The sequence below is a fragment of the Anas platyrhynchos genome, chromosome Z (genome assembly GCF_047663525.1).
Source record: "Anas platyrhynchos isolate ZD024472 breed Pekin duck chromosome Z, IASCAAS_PekinDuck_T2T, whole genome shotgun sequence".
NCBI lineage: Eukaryota > Metazoa > Chordata > Aves > Anseriformes > Anatidae > Anas > Anas platyrhynchos.
In genome coordinates, this window is record NC_092621.1 from 53,336,026 (window position 1) to 53,358,383 (window position 22,358).

At 40.0% G+C, this 22,358-nt stretch overlaps 1 protein-coding gene across 6 annotated transcripts in view; it reads left to right on the forward strand.

The window, feature by feature from the left end:
* The first annotated feature begins 5,793 nt into the window (after positions 1-5,793).
* NRG1 (neuregulin 1) overlaps positions 5,794-22,358 on the forward strand; it is a 464,304-nt gene continuing 447,739 nt past the window's right edge. For 4 of the 6 annotated variants that reach the window (XM_072030964.1, XM_072030966.1, XM_038170102.2 and 1 more), the window contains exon 1: positions 5,794-6,006. In XM_072030964.1, coding sequence (XP_071887065.1) covers positions 5,877-6,006 — 130 coding nt within the window. In that variant the 5' untranslated portion in view covers positions 5,794-5,876. The remainder of the gene's footprint in view (positions 6,007-22,358) is intronic. The other 2 variants (XM_072030969.1, XM_072030970.1) reach the window with 2 other exon arrangements.

A 22,358-nucleotide genomic window follows, 5' to 3' on the forward strand; every position in this document is an offset into this window, starting at 1 on the left:
CTTTTCTAAAGTAAGGAATAATCCTTAGGCTCCACAAATAGACAATTTTTGTGCCAGAGACATCTAACTTTTGTCCCCTGGATGGCTTACAGAGTGGGGGACATGAAAAGGCTTGAGGGTGAGGATGCTGGTTGCTCTGGAGGGAAACTCACTGGAGATATGCAGACCTAAGCAGTCAAAAATCTTATGTGCCAACACTTTCCAAGATGTCTGAGATGAAGTTACCATCGGAGTTGAATCCTTTATGCTTATGAATGTACAAAGTGGGTTTGCTTCATCAGAAAGGCAAGTTTTGCAAGCTCAGGGGTGCTAGTTGACTAATGGTTTGCTATCTAGCCACCAGAGGGAGATAAATGGCCACATGCATTTCAGCTGGGTCACTTCATCTTCTAATATTACATTAATAAACATCTATAGAGCTATCATAAACCTTTCATTAAGTTGTTAGCCTAACTCTTACAACAAGCATAAGTTATCATTCTGTCACCATCACATGCTACCAATGAATGTCTTCATTTTAACTTTGCCTCTGCCAAATCTAATGCATGTAATCCCAGAGAGAAAAGAAACAAAACAGACAAACAAAACCCCACTTCTGGTGTTTTTGGAACAGGTGTACGCAGCCTATTGAAGAATTTTTCAGCTATGGCTCTGTGTTGTGCACACATCATTTATTTTATACCTGTTACTGTTCTGTGCTGTTTTACAAAGAGGTCCAAAGAAATGATAAGTTTCTTCTGCAAATATTTTCTTTACATGGTGCTTTTAGAAATAGTTCTAGAAAGTAGAAGGCTGCTGGATGTATTTCTTAGAAGGCAATGCAGGAAACAGCTGCTTTGAAAGAACTTCAGTACAGCCATATGAACAAGCCTTGTGCCTCATTCAGACCACCGCAGCCTGTCTCATCTCCTCATCAAATTCTTGCTTTGCCATTTCTCTGCATGCCTGCTGCCAGATCGCAGCTGCTGGGGACCAGCATGAATCAGTTTGGTACTATCAGCTCCAGGGAGGTGGATGTGTGTGTGCTGGGGACCCAGGGGTGTTGTGCATGGGACTGTACCGGGGCCACCTGGCTCTGGCAGCCCCAGGGCAGGAGGGAACAGGGCTGTGTCTGTGTGCTGTGTGTCCTGCAGCATCGTCTGGGCACATCTCTCATGCCACATACCTCAGGTTGGGCAGACATCCCAAGTCCCTGGACGAGACTCCAGCATCCAGTGAGGAGGGACCTGGGTCAGGGCTGCTGGAGGTGGTAACCACTCTTACCATTCCAGAAGAGGACTGACCATATTCAGTATCTTTTAGCACAGATTTTGAAACACAAAAACAAAAAATGTATGGAATGTACATTGGGGCAGATAGAGAAGTAAATGTGCTTTGTGCTTTGTGCTTCAGCACAAAGGCCACAACACATCCCGCAAGGATGACACTCCTGTTCAAGTTCTTGGGATGATCTCATCTGCAATACTGTGTACAATCCTGTCTACCTGTGTTGACAAGTCAGATTGACATTGGATGAAGGCAGGGAAAGCTGTTAGAGCAATTGTCAGAAAGGTCCCTTTTAGAAGAGAAGTTGAAATAGCTTGTCTTTTTTTTCTCTGTGCAGATGAAGACTTAGAGGCAATGCTGAATTGCTCATAAGTGGTGAGGAGTGGGAAGAGGGAGGAACGGAGTTATTTCAGACAAAGAATCTTCTAATTTGCTGAAAAATGAACAAAAGCGATTTAAAGTCCCTCAATGCAAGGCCTTCACCTTTCTCCAGATAACTGCTGCTGTAGTGCGGCAATCTCTGTTATTGTCATTCCCTTGCAGAAGAGTTCAAAAACAGAGTCCTGTTCTTGCCTCATCACTGTAGCACCAAGGGTTGGTGTGACATTGTGTGAATACTAATTTTTCTTTGGTGAAAAACTGGATGCTTACCCTTTGTTCACTCCCCAAATGTTTTTCTCTTCCAAATGTTTTTCTCCTATGAGTTTTCACCTATAAGTTCCTATGTTTACTTTTGTGTTCTTGCCTAAAACAGTGCAATAATGGCACATATGTGCTGCAGAGGGACTCTGGCCCTGCTTCTGTGCTGCTTTTAACCTTTGTTATAGTTGGTAAGTGATGTGGCTGCTTCTCTTTCATGAAAGTATCTGAAATATATATATATATAATATATTATATATTATAATTATATATTATATATTATATATTATAATATTATAATAATTATTGTAAAATAATTATTATTATAATATATATTATGATAATATATATATATTATATATATATATATATATATATATATATATATATATATATATATATATATATATATTATTTTATTTTATTTTTTTTTCCCCCAGAGATATTTCAGCTTTCCACACTGCCTGCTATTAATCACACATTGTTGAAACTAGGCCTCGGCATTATTTTCTATAAGTGTGAAGAATTCCTGCCCTTGAATGCCATCAGATGAAAACAACACAGAGAGCCAAACAAGCTGATGAAAATGGCAGTGGATGCATGGTAGTTAACTAAAGAGGCAAATAACAGATCTTAGGGACTTAGATTCTTTTCTAGATCTGCTGATGGGGGAGGATAAGAAAAGTTTCAGCCTGAAGGGTGCTAAATGGGATGTTTGCTCAGTTCTAGCAGACACTGATGATTGGTGTATTTTCGACTTAAGCCTGAAGCAGCCATGCACAAGGCAATTCCCTGGAGTCAGGACATTGTGTAGTGACTGCATCTGGAACTACTGCCAGCAAGTGAAAGTCCACAGGGAGAGGCAGAGTCATATCTTGTGAGGGTGCCAGGGCATCATTTGGTGATGACTGGAGTGGATTACAGAGAGCTGCTCATAAAAGCAGGGCTTTGGTTTCTGCAGCAGGCCTGACACTTAGAAATGGAAATATGACAATGGTCTGACATGCACGTTTGTGTGGAGTTTGTCTGATCCATTATGTCATGAGTGAACTTGCATGAATACACAGCACCTGAAAGTTTTGACCTTGTTCTGAGCATACAAGGGGCAGACTAGATCTACTTAATGATGCAGAAGTTTTGACAGCTGTACTTAAAACCCTTGAGATACAAGAGGTTCTGTCAGGAACTGTTTCCAGTTATCTGCTCACAATTGATAACCAGTCAAATGGCTTGCTCTTCTGTACCACTAGAGCTAACACAAAAGCCGTGATTTCCTTGTCAGCCAGTGAGTGGAAGGCACATGTACTGAAGACCTGGGAGTTGTACTGAGTGTTTTCTTAGGCTTATCCAGCTGCATGAAGCTACACAGGGATTTCACAAAAGCCAGAGGAAGATCTAAGGATTTTGGTTATGTTATCCGGAGTATTTGCTACATAGGTATGCTAGGGGGCATCGAGTGAACTCCAAGTAGCTTTGTACTAATGCTAGAAATAAAACTGTATTTTTGTCATTCGTTCTGGGCATATTTTTAACTCTACTTGCAAGACCACATGCAGACACCTTGCTTTTTAGCTCCAGAGTAAAGTCCTTATTCAGGAGGATGTCTAAGTGTGTGCTTAAACATAAACTGCAGTGCATTGTTGAATAGCTGTAACTTTAAGCACATTTAACCATAAACATGTACATAAATGCTTAATTCGACATTCTTCCCTAGAAAACCATTTGCAAAGATGGTGTTTGTAACACAAGGTTAGCAATGCTCCAGATGGAATTATGAACACACAATAGTATTAAGGAGAAAAACAGTTATTTTATTTTTAAAATGCAAATTCATGTGAAAGGAATAAAATATGAAACATAAGAACATTTTCTTCTACAAATGGGACACTTCTTCTTGGTTGTCCAGTATTTTGAAGAATAAGTAGTAGTTCAGTTTTTAAAATGACAGGGCTGAGACATGGGAAGCTTGAGCAGGCTCGGTATTAAAATCAGGGAGTCAGGCTGGGTAACCAGGGTGGATTTAGGTTACTGACCTGTGACCCACCAGGGCAGCCTGCTCACTATAGGAGAGATTAGGTGACAGAAAGGGAAGTTTTCAAAGCGTCACCTTTCAGAAAGCCCAAAATTATCAGCAAGCTGTGCTGCCTAGAAATATCAGAGTGCCAATCACAGCTTCCAGTGCAAATCAGACCTCTCTGTTAAGCGTTGCTCAAATTAGGGATGCATTGAAGTAATCAGTATTCTCAGGAAAAAAAAAAATCTTTGTTTCTTTTTTTTTTTTTCTTCTTATTCATAGCTAAGGCTCATTCAGGAGCCTAATACTTAAGTGCACACTTGAAGGAAGAGGAACGAGACTACTTATATTCTAAGTTCAGATACCCATATAAATGATTATAGCGTGCCACTGCTCAGTGCTGTCCACACACACTGCAGCTTTTAGACATGCTTTTAGATATGGTAAAAACTGCAAGTGGATAGGGGTACAGGAAAAATATCGGGTAAGTGGGCTAAGAGATTTGTGGAAAATTGGCTGTACTGGGGGTCTCAAAGTGTTTTATTCAGATGCACAAAGTTTAGCTTATAGCTGGTTACTGGTGGTGTTCCTCTGAAGTCAATATCTAAGCTGTGACAGTCTGATGATGACCTGGATGATGGCACAGAGCGTGTTGTCAGCAAGCCTGCAGATGCTCCCAGACTTGGGGAGTGGTGGATACACTGGAAGAGGGGGCTGCTCTTCAGAGGGACCTCAAATGTCGGAAGAAATGGAGTGATGGTAGCCTTCTGGAGTTCAGCATAATCAGAGGGCAGGTTCAGTCTGGGCTCCCTAGGTCAAGCTCAGGACAGACACCAAGCCCATGGAGCAAATCCAGCAGAGGCCACTGAGGTCACGAGGGCATGTGAGAAGGGCATGTGGCAGGCGAAGCAGCAAGAAGTGCATTTGTGCAGCTTGGGTACATGAAGGTGAAAGGGAGCTCCTCTGGCTGTCTTCAGTGCCTTGATGGGAGGGCACAGAGATGATGGAGCCAGACTGCTTGGAGGTGCACCAAAGGCAGAAGACACACATTGCAGTACAGAGCACTCACCAGTACAGGAGGTTGGAAGGTTCCTTTTTTCCGTGGATGGGTGCTCAGTGCCTGGGAGAGAGGCCCAGCAAGGCTGTAGATTCTCCACAACTGGGTGTCTTCCCAGCTTGACTGGACAAGGCCCAAAGAAGCCATCTAAAGTGTCAGATTGGCCCCGTTGTGAGGTAAGAAGGCATCTGGGAAACTAGATGTGGGTTTTTATTTAAAAGTTTGAAACCTGGGTTATCTTATGAGCTTTTCCAATGCCTAATCTTGCTGCCTGTGCTTTTATTGCTGTGTGCCTACCATGTCCCCTTAGACTAAAAATCATCCAGGGACAGCAGTTCTCACCCTCCATGTGCTGTGAGAAGCCCCCTGCTCAATCGTGTGCCCCAGTTACCCACAGCACTGACTTGGGGGGGCATTATCTCAGTGAGGAGCTCGCTAGGAAGCCCTAGGTACCCCTGGTTGTTGAAGACCACTCAACAGCAACAGAACAGACTTTGATTTACACGAGGAGCACTCGACAGGAAGAACTGAACACGGAATAATACTAATAAATAAATAAAATAGACAAGGAGAATTGCTGAGCAGAGGGGTAAGACCCCCGCCTCCATCCCCCGAGCACTGGGGAGGGGAAGGGGGGATGGAGGGGCTCACGCTGCCTCTCCCTCCGACCCCACCGACCCTCCCTGCCGCCGGTGGGCACCCAGCCGGGCCGGTGCCGGGGAGTGGGGGGCGGCGCGGTGCCGGCGGAGGGGGGCGGTCTGCGGGCGGGGCGGCGGCGGCGGGCAGCACCATGCGGCCGCGGCTCCCCGCCCTCCCGCTCCGGCTGTGCGCGGCGGCGGCGGCGGCGGCGGCTTCCGCGGGGCGGCCGGGGGCAGGCGAGCCGCCGCCGCTGCCCTCCGCATGGAGCCGCGGCCGCCCGGCGCCACCGCCGCCGCGCTGCGGGGGGCGTCCGCGGCACCGGGGGCGGCGGGCGGCAGCGGCGGCGGCGGCGGCGGCGGCGGCGGCGGCGGGGCGCCCTGCGGGGGATGTGGTGAGTGACGGCGGCGGTTCCGCGGTGTGCGTGTGCAAGGGGGGCGTGAGTGTGTGTGTGCAAGGGGTGAGTCTGTGTGCCAGGGGTGAGTGTGAGCGCGGGGTGAGTGCGCATCCCCCGCCGCCGGCCCCGCCGCAGCCGCTGTCCGCGGTGCTGAGAGCCGCCGTGCGCGGAGCTCCGAGAAGGGATGGAGGGGACCTGCCCCGGTCCTCCCTGCTAAAACCCATCCCGAGGGGGTTTTCGATCCGAGGGGATCGCAGGAGAGCGGGGAGCGAGGGGTCGGCGGGAGGCAGCGCGGCACAAACGCCGCTCCGGCGGTGGCCGCCCAGCGCCGGGTGGGATTTTGTGTTTGCGTTTTCCAGCCCTGCTTGCAGCGGGCGGTGTAAAGTAAGCTCCTTGGCGCCCTGCAGTTTTGCAAATGGAAGCGTACCCTCTGGTTTTTGGTACGCGCTGGCCGAAATGAATCTGAGCTCAATGAAGCGTAGCTGCATTATTCTCACATTTTCCTAGTCTCGAGTCACGTAGGGAATAAAGCTGATGGCTGGGGGAAAATGCATCCTTACTCCTAGGATTAGACTCATTTATTATAGTGGAAACTTCTATGAATGTATCAGAAGTAGTAACTATATGCTTCTGTTTGAACCCTTCCCTCTTCCAGCTAATGCTTACCTTCCCCTTCTACAGCAGCTAAACATGCTCTTCATTTCTTGTAGCAAACGTTCTTCGTTCTTATGAATAGTTAGCTGCACTGTTGCATGTCTGGAATTACATTCATTTTTCAAACTTAAAAAAAAAAAAAAAAAAAAAAAAGTCTTTCCTCTGAGCTCCTCTGAGCTTCTGTGTCAGTTATCCACAGGTCTCAGCTCCTAGGTACGGACTTGGACTTAGTGGGAGCTGAGCTCTGCAACTCTGTAAATGTAGGCACTTGGAAGGTTTTTATTATTACTGTTATTATTACTGAAAGGAAGCCTCTTTAAAAGAAACAATACTGTTTACCATAGACATCGGACTAAGGCCAAGAGGAATTGCACTGTGTGATCACGAGGCTATTGTATAATCTGGAAGGTTAGCCATGGGCAAGGACCCTTGGTTAACTACACAGAAACTAGCAAAGTACTTTTCTGGAGGAGAAGGTTCTGTCTACAAAGTGAAGGCTGGAGCAGTGATTCAGGCCTGCATAAATGGAATTCCTTGCAAATCTTGGATTTAGGAGCGTAAAAGCTTGTAAAACCTGGACTCCCCTCAGTTCATGATCAAACTCCTTCATGGTTTAGTGGGATTTGTATTTCACTGGCTGGTGTGTCCCAGCTTGTAAGTCACATCTCAAGCTTATTTACTGTGGCTTCTGCTTTTCTGAGTAATGCTACAACATCTATTTATTTATTTATTTTTATTTTAAGTGAAACTAGGCCATTTTGCTTGAGTCTGTTTTGAACAAAATATTGTTTCTGTGCTCACTGAGGTGTTGGTTGCTTCTCTTGACATTGAGAGAGACCAAAAAAAAAATGATTCAGATAAATCTTGAGGCTGCCTCCCATTCATAACTTTTCCTTACCTGTTTTATCTGCTTGTGTAAGTGCTTCTGCTGACTTTAAGCAGACTTCAGGATGGAAATAAATTTTCTCCCCTGTTTTGAAGGCATTCATTAAGGCTTAGGCTTGTATGTGTTCTGCTGGCATGATTAATCAGGGATTTCCGTGCTGGACTTCTCGTATGACTAATGAGAGGGCATATGGAACTCCTATGTAGAAAACCACAGCAGATCAATCAGAAGACAAATTGTCATCAGAGATCATCTTTTGGCATTCAGCTGGCATTCCTCACATCTATGTAGGACACAAAGTGGGGCACTCAGCCTAAGAATACATGTTGCTTATATAGCAACAACTGAACCCATGGTCTTTCCTCCTTTAAGTTCTGCTGGGCTATAAGATCCTTCTCATGCTACATCTGAAGAAGGTCCAGAATAGCACGAGCCAACATTGGTCAGAAGTGGACTCTCGTTTAAGAATGGATGTATACATGTTCAGTCATGCTTGCTGTCCCCTCTTGCAATGTGTTTTACTGTCTTTGAGCAGCAGTTAAAAATAGGCAGAAGGATCCAGTGTATTCTGAATGGCTCACCTTTGCAGTCGTGCATGATGGTTTTATAGATGGCTGCCTTCTTGCACAGTAGAAGATGTGTGCCAGTTGGTAAGCCAGTGTATGCATGTGTTGTGTGTGTTGACCTCAGGCAGGCATTTTAACCAGTTTTATTTATTTACTTATTTATTTGTTTGTTTATTTATTTATTTTATTTCTTGAGATTTTCACAAAACCTCATTGTGAAATTAACACTGAGCCTAGCAACAGCCTAATTATATCTATGTAGGCACAAATTGGGTTTGCAAAAATATGTTTGTGCTAACAAAAATTAAATATACTCATCAGGTTGCCTAAAATCCATTTCATTTAATGAGAAGTTAATTTTAATTTTTATATAATATATATCTGATTCTACAGAACATGTGAAAAGTATTTTTCATCTCTATTCATCAAGTCAAACTCCCTGTAGCTGCTTCGGGGATTGCTCCTAAGTGTAAGCAACTTAAAAATACATTTGGAGATCTGAGATAAAAATAGTTGACTTATGTTCGCCTGCACCAGGGAGTCTATTTTTATCTTTATTCACTAGCTTGCACACATGCAATTCAGTGGATGTTACAGGCCTCCTCTATAACAACAAGGTTAAATCCAGCCCCTAAGTGTGCTAAATCATTTTGGTTTGGTTAGCAGCCTTGTCTAAAGGGTCACGTTTCTTCCTGATGTACAGATGTTTCTAATCAAATGAAGAGGGGAGGAATAAGAAAGCTTATTCTGAACTTTAAACATGTTGTCAGCTCACTCGTTGAATAGCTACATGATTTCACTGTCACTTTCACAGATGGGCTGAAATTAAGAGGAAAGAGGGAACTTGAAACCTCCTTAAAATATTTGACTCTCCTTCATACTTTGTGTTTGTAGCTTTTCCCAGCACTACTGAAAATATACTCCATCAAAAGTTCATTTGAAATGGTTTTATCTATGAACATCGGTTTGAGGCTAGCTAAGATTGATTAATGTGTCTCTTTAAAAGAAAGGATGTGCCACTATCTGGAAATACTTATTTAGAGCTTGTGTGCTCTGAATGCTCTGCTGAACTGAAGCATAGTCTGAATGTATTTCTTCTCTATTCCTATGTATACATGGTTATGGCTGTATAAATCCTGTGTTTACATCATGATTCAAGTGGGCAGATTTTTTTCTTGGGTAATACTTCTTGTTGGGATAAGTGCAGTTCTGAAGGGCTGGACATTGATCCTGATCAAACACCCTGCCAGGGAGGCCCCTTTGGGATTTATTCAGTGTTGCTGCCTCAACAGCTGTTAGAGCTGTGGGGGTTTTCTCTTTTTTCCTTTTGCTTGCAGGGATTTAGCTGCCTGTCAGTAGGTCTGTGTGCCAAGTCAGAGGATAGCACTCCTAACTGGCTTCTGTGGGCTGGATTTTGCAGCCTTCCTAACCTGCCCATCAGTCATTCTAACCAATTGCCATTTTTTAAATGAGAAACTCATCCTAAAAGACACCTTTCTGAGGTGCTAAATGCCCTTTCAGGGTGCAGCGTCTACCTTTCCTGACTGCCTAATACCATGCCCCTGAAGCAAATGGGAGTTTTGATTTTGCCTCTGGTGTCTGTACAGTCTATGCTGTAATGAGGACCTTGTCTTGCCAGGAGGGTGCAAGTTCCCCTTGACCTCACACACACCTTAATTACTACTATTTCAATTTGCATTCTGAAAGTAACAATAATTTCAACCCAACCTGTTCCAACCTACCCCTTCTAACCCAAACCATTCTATGATTCTGTGGTTTTATATTGCATGACCTTTCCCACTGTGTGCAAACACACACTTCTATATTCAGTGTTTTGACTGGGACTGCTCATGTGAGGAAGGTGAGCAGAACTTGTCTCTGTTTTTCTCATGTGTCAGTCTCACTGCTCAGATGGTTCGACCTGTTGTGTCTCCTTTACATATGTGTCTATGTGTGTATCTATCCACATAGATAACAGTTGCACTCTAATGCTTGGTAATAATTTGTTTTCATTGCATTCTGATAGTAGTTCTAAATGTTTATTTGATTGTGAGCATTCATTTCGTCTACAAATAGATGTGTCTTCTCTGATTGTGTAACTTTCTGGAATAGCATAGGTATATTGCTGCTCTCATGCCAAGATCATCTTCAGCAACGAGATGCATATCTAAACAGAATGCATCACCATCATTACCTTAATAAAAAGTGAGTCATGCACACCAGCACTTTCATTCTTAAAATAGTTCAGTAAACTGGCATATCAGTTTATTATGGATATTCTTCTTATTTATATCAGTTTATTGATGGATAGAGTATACTGTAGAAGAAAAAAATCATTGTTGTGTAGACAAAGAGCATCTTCCCTGAAGCTCCATGCTTAATTTAACACTTCATGCCTGAGCTCACTAATGAACATTTTAATTAAGCTTTCACAATGTACATCTTAATTAAGTTTTAACTAAAACTATAAATGTTCAATTATTATAAAGTCTGTTATGACTTAACAGAGTTTTAGATTCTTAATGAGATCACCAGTTAAGGAAACCAGTTTGTTCTGGAACACAGAGAGAAAATCTGACTGCTTCATAGCTAACTCCATATCTGATAGTCTTGTAGCTGTCGGACAGAAAATGTGGCAGCTCATATCACAATTTGCACCAAAAAAAGCATCCAAGCTAAGGTCTTTGAATAGCACTTTATGAGTCAGAAAAACTTTCACATGCTATCTTGAAAAATATTTGCATTCTCCGAGGAAACAAAGGGGAAAGTTGAAACTGTAGAAGCTGTCAGCTCCACATCATCTGTATCTGTGCAGGAGATCATCAGCAGGTGAGTCAGAAGAAATTTGGGAAGTATTGTCTTTGATACCTCCATGCTTCAAAGGGATTTTCTCACTTGCAGGGGTGAAACAGCCACTTCAAGAATGTGTGAGGAACATCATAAAATATCGTACTTTGACAAAGACATGTCTACTTTTCTGCAAACACTGGGCCTCTCAGGCACTTATCCAAGTTAAATTCCTGACCAAATGAAAAATTGAAATCCTGAGTGTAAAATAGCCCATATATTTTCTATAACATTCTGAAAATATTTCCCTAACATCAATTTTTTAACCATACTGGTTTGTAAAAGAACATTCAGAAAGCCCTAATCTGTACACAGTACTGCAACTTTTTTTCATCATGCTAGAAAGTCTTTTCACAGCAACAGTCAAAATTCATTTATAACCCACCTGCTTTCTGACAAGAACAGTTGTCAGTTTTTGACGGTTATCTGTATGTATGTGTTAGCACTTTCTTTGTGTGAAAGAGCATTTGGTAGCCAGCAGAGGGAGGGAATCTGATTCATAACAGGTGAATAAGGGACTTGATTAGTTTTTGTTACAGCTGTTTAAAACATTCAGTCTTTCTTGGTAGGGCAAGCCACATACACGGTGGCTACATTCTTCTTTCTTCTCAGCTTTCATGTTTGTTAGTTAGCTATACAAGGCTAATAGAGAACAGTTAATTCTATTGTACTCCTCACTGGAAGGATAATTATATTTCACTCCTCAAGGAAAGATATATATCCATGGGAAAATACCGGCTCCAACTGGCAAATACATTTTGATTTGTTCCATTGGTGACATCATCTGTCATCAAACATGTTTTCACTGAATCAGATGGCAGTCAGAATTTTTCAGTATTATTTTTATCACTATTTATTCACTTTGTTCAGTATTATTTTTTAATCCCCTGTCTATAGTGATTTTTTCCCCCTGTATTATTTTGAATTGCGGAGTTTTATGACTAGCTGCTATCTAGCATTTGTGCTTAAGAATCCAATGTTGCATATTCTGGAAGAAAAAAAAAAAAGATTGGCATAAAATAAAAACAGTGGCTCCTGCAGTGTATTTTACTGACATACGTTGCCTTCTTAAATCTTAGAGGTGCATGGCTTCTTCTACTTTGTGTATGAAAGTGAAGCATCCATAGTTTCTCTTGTCTCCTTTTGGGTCTTTTCCAGAGTTACTCCCACCTTTCTCTGGTCTTGCCATGGTTTTTAACTGTGTGAAGGCAAGTAAGAGATTGTGCTGTTTAATGTGCATTGTTTCATAATATGCTGATGAGTCTTATTTCTGCCATGGGTGGGAGAATAATAGTGGTGGTGTCACCTTATTGCTAGTTTTTAGCAGATGCTTTCCTGGAGATGGCAGAGATTAACACTGCAGTGCCTGGTGTTTGATCCTGCAGTGCTGAAACCAAGAGCTATGCTACAGCTGCTTCAGCTGGTGGCAAGGCATGGCCTTTGGGGGCCCTTCAGCAGGATCTGACCTGCATGCATCACTGGGTGAGTGCAGCAGTGTATGACCACTGTTCATTTGTCTAGTTATGACCACTGGTTGTTGCCAGAGGTCTCCTGTAGGTCAAGTGTCTTTAAACTTAGCCAGAAAGAACTGCTGCCATGTCTTATTTCTTATCAAAGGGTTTTGCTGAGCCCTACAAGTGGATAGGTCTTTTCAAGATCAGAGGTGGTCTTAACTATTTTTTTTTCCTATTAGATGCATTGATTGTGTTTTGTGAGGAGTATCAAGCAGCATAAATAAGTCGATCCTTAAGAGTTTTGTACAAAATCAGTAATGTGATAGGTTTTTATAAGTATGTAAAATTCAGATCTACATTAGAGTTTGTTTCTGTACTGAATTCCGTGGCAAAACTTGCATTCACTTTCACTGGGAGCAAAAACAGCCCCTGAAGCTGTTGTAGTCCAGCATAAATTGCATTGGAAAGCGGTTTGGCGCTTTGGTGGGATATCTGAATTAATATTCTGAAACAATTTTTCTCCTTTGACATCTGGCAAATTGCATAGCTGAAAGCTTTAAGTATATGTGTCTACTGTCCTAGACAACACTTCTGCATTCACTTTCAAAGCAGAATTTTTGTCCCTCTTCACACAAAATTGAGTATGCATCCTCCTAAAGAGTAGTAATGAGTAATAAAAGAATAAAGGTAAGATGAAATATTAAAGAAATGCAAATTTTTATTAGTAGAAATATGATACCTCCTTATTAACAGTGAGTTCAGTGATTACAGTTGAGATAATTAAGTGCATGGTGAAATTAGACTAGGTAAAACCTTTGTTTTTAAGATTCCTTTTACTATTTAAGTAGATATAAATCTTACTAGAAGAATAAAAATTTAAGAACAAAGGTTAATCCAAAACACACAGCATAGAAGAAATGGTAGCTTTTCCAAATGGAAAGGGTATCTTGTCCAAACGTTTTTTGCTGGGAACTTAAAATCTGCTATATGGACATGGATGTATGGACATTTGGTTATTTTTAGTTTGTCTAGATTCCTGTTAAAAAGTTGTAGGAGAAAAAGAATGAGTGATTCTTGGATGTCTTTGAAAATCTACCTGTTTTGTGCTAAAGTATTGAAAAACAGAAATAGTCTACAGGTCCACTTTATGCACCATAAAGTTGTTACGGACATCTTGGCTTTCAGGTAGTTTATTGCTGTGAGTTTTATGATTCACACTGGTTTCTTGTGACTAGCTGTTACTGGACTTGTGACATGCTACTATCTTCATCAGCAAGATGCTCCTTGCTGTGCCAGGGAGGACCTTGTGGGAGACACAAAATGGCTTTTTATGGAAATAAAACAGAAAACAGGTAAATCCTAAGAGGGTATCTTAACGTGGCTTTCTTCCTGATACGTAGGAAATTGATGAAATGTCTTGATAAATGCTGTGCAGTTAAGTATCTCTGTTCAGCTGGAGTGGATTTTTGTCCAATTGTGGTAAATGAGGGTTTTGTCTCTGGCTTGGGGCCAGATTTTCAATCTTTTAATTTACTTGGGATTTTCTTTTGGCAGAACAGGATGTTCTGCTATGTCTGAGAAAATGTCTTACTTTATTGACAAGTTATGAAGGTCAAGACAAACAGTCAGTTAGGTTTGCATGCTGCGATGTCTTCAGAAGATGAATAGTGAGGGAGCCAAGGGGAACAGAACTAGACCATTTAGAGGAACAAATTAAATTTAAACCTTCCTCAGATTTTATATGTAACTGACCATGCTTTTCATTTTCAATTCTGACCTACTTTCATGTATAATTCCTGTTCTAGGACGCTAATTTTAAGTAGTCACTTTTGAAAATATTGTCCAGACATGGAATGATGAATAATCTCTTTGCAAGTGCAGGCAGGATCGATACTTTTGCTCCTATTAAGGATTTAAAAGCATGATTTTGAAAGCTAACACTTCTGATTAGATTCACTGATTTTAAGATTATTTAAACATATATGGAAAGCTATATTCACGCTCTTTTGTTGTCTTACCTGCACATCCTCTCTTTAACTCAAGGTCTCAGGAAACTTCTTAGGCAAAAATCCTGGTGATATCTTTAATCGCACCATTACTGGAAGTTCAGGCGAAGTTTCCTCCATACTTAATGGTTGGTGTTTCTCCAATTGGTAGAGAAAGTTACTTATAATAGACATATATATATATATATATATATATATATATATATATATATAAAGATACTGATTGAAGGACAATACCTTGTTTTAATCTTCCTGTATAGTGCAGAGGTGTTTGCTATTTCTACATCTATCAAGAAACTCTGTTAGCCTTAGTAATACAGAATAACTGTCCGCTGTTATACTGTTGTATTGATTTCAGAAATCCCTTTGAAATTAATCTTTCTGATTTTTAGATGTCTCTCTGGAGACTAAGGAGGCTCTCCTGACCATGCTTGAATGTGGGATCACCTTTTGATTCTCTTAATTAAAGCTTGCCATCTTTCCAGTTTCCCTGAACAAATTAATCTACTGTAGTGGTTTAATGGCAGATGAACGTTAAAAAGATGATGCATCTTCCCTACTTCTCACTTTTTTTTCTCAGTGCAGCTGTAGCAAAGATGATCATGTTCCCATATTTACAGACACATTTATTTCCCAATTTATTTATTTATTTGTTTTTTAATGGCAAAATATGAAAGCTTGAAACAGCTTTTAATTTCCAAAATTAACTGCAAAGTTTGCTGTATTTTATATTTATGAATTCCTCTTAATATTTAGTGATCTGGCTAACAGGTCATTGTTGCAATCCATGTAACATACAGGGTACTGTGCAGGTACTGTGCAGAGAACTGCACAGAAAACAGGTTAGCTGCACTGTGTAGTTCAACATGGGCAAAACACAGGCAAATTAGCAATTTTATTAACTATGATGCATTATCTGAAAAACTAACATACAATTATGGAAAGTAATGAAACTTTTTTTTCTTTTTTTTTTTTCTTTTTTTTTTTTTTTCATAGAGTAATACTTATTGATAAGTAGGCAGATTTTTGGGGAGATTACCGTCTCTTTTCACATAGGACCATTTATCTGTTGCTCAAGGTCATTGCATTTTTTTTTTCTTGTTTCTTGCAGGTTGTAGGCTGCTAATTGATTTTAGGTCTATTCTCTTGAAACATAATCTAGTTTTTTCCCTCGTATTTTGTGCCAGGCTCTTAGATTCTTAAAAATCTATAGTTTTTTTTTGTTTGTTTGTTTTTTTCTGAAGAAGAATAAAATATCTTGGTTTATTCATTTTGCTTTGTGGATAGTGACTGCTTGAGTGTAATATATTGCATTTATTTCCTTAAGTGCTGGTCAGAAAACCTTTTTGTTTTTGTAAGCTGAAGATTTCATTGTCCCTGTAAGTGGACAGGCTACGGTCTGTTTGTCTTCATCCTCCCCAGGAATATTTGTTTTTTTAAGTTCCTTTGCTGAGGTAGATATGTATGTTTCCTTGTCATTGGCACTTCATTCACTGATCACTGTAAGGTCATTTTTGTGGGTGAACTGGGAATGGTGAGCTGTTACATAGTGCTTTTGTTGTTATCAAATTTATCACCTTTGCAATATTCTACCATTATTTGTGTCAGCTTAAGTGGCAGTTCCCCATGCAAGAATATTAGACTTTTATAAGTTTTTTAAATCTTTTGCAGTTCAGTTTCAAATTGAGAAAAAAAAAAGCCAAAATGCATCCAGGTGATTTTGACACAGAAATCATACTGTACACATTGTTGAAAAACTGCTTGTGATTGAAGGTGAATGGTATTAGTTTTACTTTAGTACCCATATAGTCTCTACTGCCTACATACTGTAAACAGAAGGTTTGATATTGAAGTGTTTTAGGATTAAACAAGTAGTAGGATGCCTGACTTTCTAGAATCATGTAGTAGCTGTTGGCCTGGTATTCTAAACCAGTCATCTGGAAGAAACCATAAAAACATTTCAGGTTGGCAGAGTGTAAGGATGGGAAGACACTATTGGTAGAGGATGACCATGATCTCCTGGTGAGTTGGATGCAACTAAATGGTATACATATTCACCTGATTCAACAGAGAACTTGTGAAATAAAGACTATACACTTTGACAGGAGAGCAGGATTTGGAGTTTGGAAATAACATCTGTGGAAAGAAATCAGAGGTCACAAGCACTGACAAAACACTAGAACCCACTCCATTGCAGAAACTAAAAGGACATTCTTTTAAAATCTACTGATATTGTAAGGCTACCTACACATAAACATTGTGGAGTTTAATCTGTAACATGTCTCGTTTTCCTATGAATTCTAGTAAGTGAGCCATTTGAAAAGATTTCAGAAAAGAGCTCCAAACCCAGCTAACAGCTGGAAACGTGGCTTGCAAGGGATTTAGTCTACAGTCTCTGTAGCAAGAGAAAGATGATATGATCACTTCCTATTAGAAGAAAATACGAACTGAAGATTTAAAATCAAGACTTCTACACTATGATTCTCCCACAATTATTAGACATTTAAGATCTCTGGGAAAAGTTCTGGAGACTGTGTGTGCAGGATTTCAGAAGAGGTAATCTCAGTCATCGTTTTTTGTCTGAGATTCTGGTAAGAGATCAGTGAAAATTAAATATCCTAATGTTAAAACTTGTTGCTGATTGAGATATGTGTGGTTTTCATCCAACTATAATCACAAGAAAAATGATAAGTAGACACCATGAGGTGTTTGAAGTACTTATTTGCTGAGATGTGACACCTGATCTTCTAATTTCCAGTTTGTCAAGGTGTGTATGTTTTGTTCTCATCTCTCTGTCACTTGAGTATAACAGAAAATTAAAGCCTTTATGGAAAACTCTACAGAGACCAGAATGTCTTCTTCTTTTGATCTGTCTTCAACTAAAAAGGCCATTTCATGACGTTGGTCTATTGGTGCTGTCATCCTTTTCTTAGTCATTCTGACACTGAATGAAATTTGGAGGGTTTGGGGGAGTGTTTTGGAGTGGATACCAGAGTATATACAAACAAACAGAAGTTGTTATAATGGGTTGAAGTTCCATCTTCTGCAAAGGCATTTCCCTAGGTGCAAGTTGGCCCTTAAAATTCAGTCAGCCTTTTGTCTTGAATTTTCAAGGTCTTTGGTCATTTATAGCCATCTTGAAGTTGTGCCTGGACAAGGTGAGTGGTATGGTCATATGAAAAAGCTAAGAAAAGAGACATATATATACTTTTCAAAATACATAGCAGGAAACTCAATATCTTAAACAACCTGGAAAGCCTAAGCAAATAGGTTTTATTAAAAATGACCATCAGGTACTTGAAACATGTCAAGGCACAGGAGAATAGACAAGAAGTGCCAAGGAGAAACCCACTGAGAAGCAGTGTGGCCCAATTGTTAGAGCCAGCTAGCTGGGGACTCAGCATATGCCATTACAGTTTTCTGTACTTGAACTTCCCTCTGTTTTCAGCTTAGGTCAGTTATTAATGTTTGCAAGAAGAGAACTGACAATATTACTTTCATGTGATAATGTGTTTCTGAAGTGCTTGACTATATTGTTAAGGAACATATACTGGCATCAATCTTGGTGCCACGAAAAGGCTTCTGAACTAGCCTTTCTGAACTAGCCTTCAGCTTTTAGGGTGACTTCTAGATTCACATTGGACCAAAAGTCTTACATTGGATCAAAAGTCTTTCTGCTGTCAGGACTGCTAAAGGAGAAAGTGGGAACATCCATCTGTAACTGAGCATCACAGAGTCCAGGAATTAATATTTCATTGTGATAGTGAAATGGCTTCTTGATCTGCAGTGGTGTTGCCTAGTCACTCACAGGATCTCTTCCCTCTCCTCCCCAAAGCAGCACTCTTATTCTGCCCCTGCTCTGTTTTTCTGTTGCACTGGGAAGCACTTGGGGTGCGGTATCACTTGTTCCTGAGGAGAAGTTGAACTACTAATACTGGCAGTTCTCTGCCAAGCAACTTGATTTATTTTTTTTAGTAAAACCTGCAGGGGCGTCCAAAGGTGAACACCCTTGGCAGTATCATATAGGCACTAGCTCCATATGGCTGACTTAGAGAAAGACGTCTAATTGGTTTTGGCAGTTGCTTGTAGTTCAAAATGGCTCATGTCCTCACTGAAAATACAAGTGTGTGGGTGTCTGGTGAAAAGACAAAACAAGAAACACTCCTGATTTTCAGATGAACAAACCTGGTATTTTGGATTCCCACAGCTAAAGGAACAAAAGATAACCAGTGTTTTTTTTTTTTTTTTTTTTTTTTTTTTTAAGTCTCATGCTTAATTGTGTTGATGATTAGTCCTGCTCAGGACAATGAGTTGAAGGCATTCTACTGAATGGAAAAGTAATGAGGAAGATACAGATATATACAACAGAGTTCCCACAAAAACCTTCTTTGCACCTTTGCATTGATCAGCATAACTGTTGCCATCTTGCAAAGATTACAGTGGACTTGTACCATAGTTTTGTTGTTGTTGTTTTTTAAATCCTGACTCTCCCAAAAGAAAAGAAAGCAATTTAGCGAGTGAGAGATTGTCAGAAGGACAAGCCGTTAGTATCAAAGTAGAGAAGTTTTGGGGTTTTCTTCTCCTAACAGCATTACTTTTCTCCTGTTATTTTTATTTTTTTATTTTTTATTTTTTATAAAACTTAATCTTATTTCTTTAATGTTGTTTGCCCAATAGATGAGTTGTGTCCTTGAGGCCTTGGTAGCGCTGATGGGATGGCAAAAAGATGGTTTGTAAGGAACCGAGAAGTACTAGATCAGGTCTGCTTCACTACTGATGTTTCTTTTTGACCCACCAATGCCTCTAATGGAGATACACACATACTGTCAGACTGTCATTTCCACATTTTTAAGCACCATCAGCATCTTCTGTGGCAACTCAATTTTTTCTGCTGCAAATGCATATGGATGACTAATGCATTGTTAGTCTCTGTAATTCTCCCATTGTAGCTGTCTTAGGATGGTGTTTTAATATGACCTATTGTTCCCTCTTGTTTAATTCTATTCATTTGTTCTATTTTGAAATTGGGTTACAATGCATAAGAATACCATGAACAGCAATAGCTAAATCTTTTCCTCAGCAGTCGCTACATCCCTGTAGGCATTTTTGTTAGCATTTTTGTTCATTTGGGGCCACTTCTATGCAGATTATAATTCATAGCTTGGTGTTGAAGGTAGAGCTAAGAGACAGTTAATGAAAAATATGATTCTGGCAGGCAAACATCACTGCGTTTTTCAGAGAAGCCTTTGAATGATACAGAATATATGAATCAATGAATCTTTTTTTTTTTTTTTTTTAAACTGGTCGCATGTTGCAACTCTCTTCTAAAAATTAGAAATGTCTACATATATAGGTCAAGTTATTAAACTTATAGTCAATGGCACTTCAGGTAACATGATATTATTTTGTTTCCTGGGACCAAAAGAGAATTCGTCTTGTAAACTCAGCAGTAATAAAGTGCTCTGTGAGTACTGCTCTTAACCACATACATTTTAATTGTAAAGAAAACTGTGAATAACACCAATTTGCAGTGTGGAGTAGTTTTCTGTCACATTAGACTATGGTTATTGTAAAATGCTTGACTGGCCCTTGGACAACCGGTATATATTGTTAAGATGCTGCACAGGGAAAGAATTTCACAGATACATTAATAACTCATCTTCACTAATGTTATACTCTCACATGCTGGGACTGAGACACACATTTTGTGCTAATCCCCCTAGAAAAGGAGATGAAAGCCTAATGTTGTTAATCCTTTAAATCGCTGCATCAAAATCTTAGCACCTGCCCAAGTCTTGAGAGCTCATCGAAGACAGGAATCTATGGGGAGAACCAAACTTGGCTTTCTTTTGAGGAAAATCTAAGTGAACAGACAGGGCTTTTGCCACCTTACCTGCAGATACATTTCCTGCTGTCCTTGCCATCTGTGTTGATAGCCAGTTAGCCCATCACAATCACATGCCTTGTGTTGGATTTACTGTTAAAGATGCTACTCACAAGCTTCCATAGGCAAATGCAATTTGACACGTCTCAACTCCACATGTACAAGGATTGTAAGTTCTCAGAAAAAAAAGTAAATCAGTTTTTAGACTTAGTATAAATATACTTATTTTTAACTTTCTTGTACTTTTGAGCTTCCTTAGATCATGTTTCCATGTGATGACTTAGGGTACTTTGTTTTGTTGATTAAAACTTTGCTCCTGTAAACAATGCTATGGAAGCAGAGCGCAGCTGTAGTTTGTGTATCCATAAGCAGTGAATCTCCATCTCTTCATTTTCAAGAGTTTGGTTTTAGCTTGTGACCATTTTCTCTGTAAAGGAAAGGCAAAAAGTTGAGACTATTTTTAAGAGGAACTGGCAACACAATGCGTTGTCCCTCCTTATGGCCTGAGGTTATATAAAATACTTCAATTTAAAATAATAATGATAACAGTAATATCTTCAACAAGAACAGTGTCTTCCTTTGAGGTTTTCTTCTTCTTATATTTGTTTTATATATATCAGCTTCAGCCTGGCAGACTAGAACGTGAAAGTAATTTTTGAAAAGAGGAGACTGAGTATCAGGATTGAATTTTAAATATTTTTTTTTAACTTAACAAGCAGATGATCATTACTTCATGTTTCTGGCACATGATCTATTTTTCTGACTTAAAAAAAATAAATACAGTAAGCTTACTTCACCCAAGATACTTCAAAGCTTTGTTCCAGTTGTTTCAGAACTATCAGAAATGTGCTGCTCTGCCAGTTAAAATATATGTTGTGTCAGAGCTTATCTTACAAGGCAGAGAGCTCTTGACTGTGATCCAGCTAAGTACTTAAATACGTGCTTCATGTTGGCAACTTGGATGCTCAAATTTAAGCACATCTTTAAATGCTCTATTGGATCATAGCACAGTGCCCTGCAGGATCAGAATCTGTAATATGTAAGCGTGTTTTGCAGATAGCATTAGCATAATACATAGGGTGCATATGCTCAGGCAGCTGTGTGAAGCTGTCAGCACTGGCTTTGAAAATGCACGCAAAAGAATTGATGTGTTTGCCTGCAATTCCTCAATGCCAGTCATTTATTAGGTGTCTATGATCACTCTTGAGATGGAGGGGAAAGACTTGCTCTGAAGGTGGTGGAAAAGCTCACCTAAGTCAGCATTCCACCTGAAGTATCTTAAGCATCCTGGCAGTCTGCTGAGGTTCTGCGTTATACTTTCTCACTTCCAGCTCTGTCTCTACCAAGGAATTTGTAAGCAGCATTTGTGGAATGACTTTGAAATTTCTCGTTGTGCAGCAAAAATTGGCTATTTCTTGGGGTGAATAAATAATTCACAGGGAATAATTAATTAAGTTCATCCTCTTACTTTCTTTTGTATGCACTCTTCATGCTTGCAATGATGACTAACCTCAGATTGACTGATAGTAAGCCCATCTGGATTTTGACCTATCATGTATTTACTAGGTAACACTTCCACATTACAGTTGGAGAAGTTTTTTGGAAGGCACAGCTTTCACTGCTTTGCAAGAGTTCACCTAATTTCTACTCTTTAGTGTAGTACACAAGTAGTCTTTCTCGTTAGGTTGACCCAAAAATATGGCTTCTGTTCCAAAATAGATAAGTATATTAGAGTTTCCAATGTGAAAATCTATGTCAACTATGTAATGTTTATATTGCAGTGAAGCCCTCACCTCCCAGGCCCTGATGAATAACAAGTAGTAAAGTCCTGCTGAGAATCACTTTCAATCAATCTGCATAGTTAAGTATATTTCTTAAAGTTTATTTGTGCCGTACTTCAGTTTCCATGAAATATTCACAAGATTTTTAAATACAATCACTTCTAAGTATTAACAAAAATAAAGTCAATTGGCCCAGTGTTCAGGGAGAGTGACCATAAGAGGAGATTTTTCAATTATCTTTATTTTGATTGGATGAAAGGATTCAAGACAA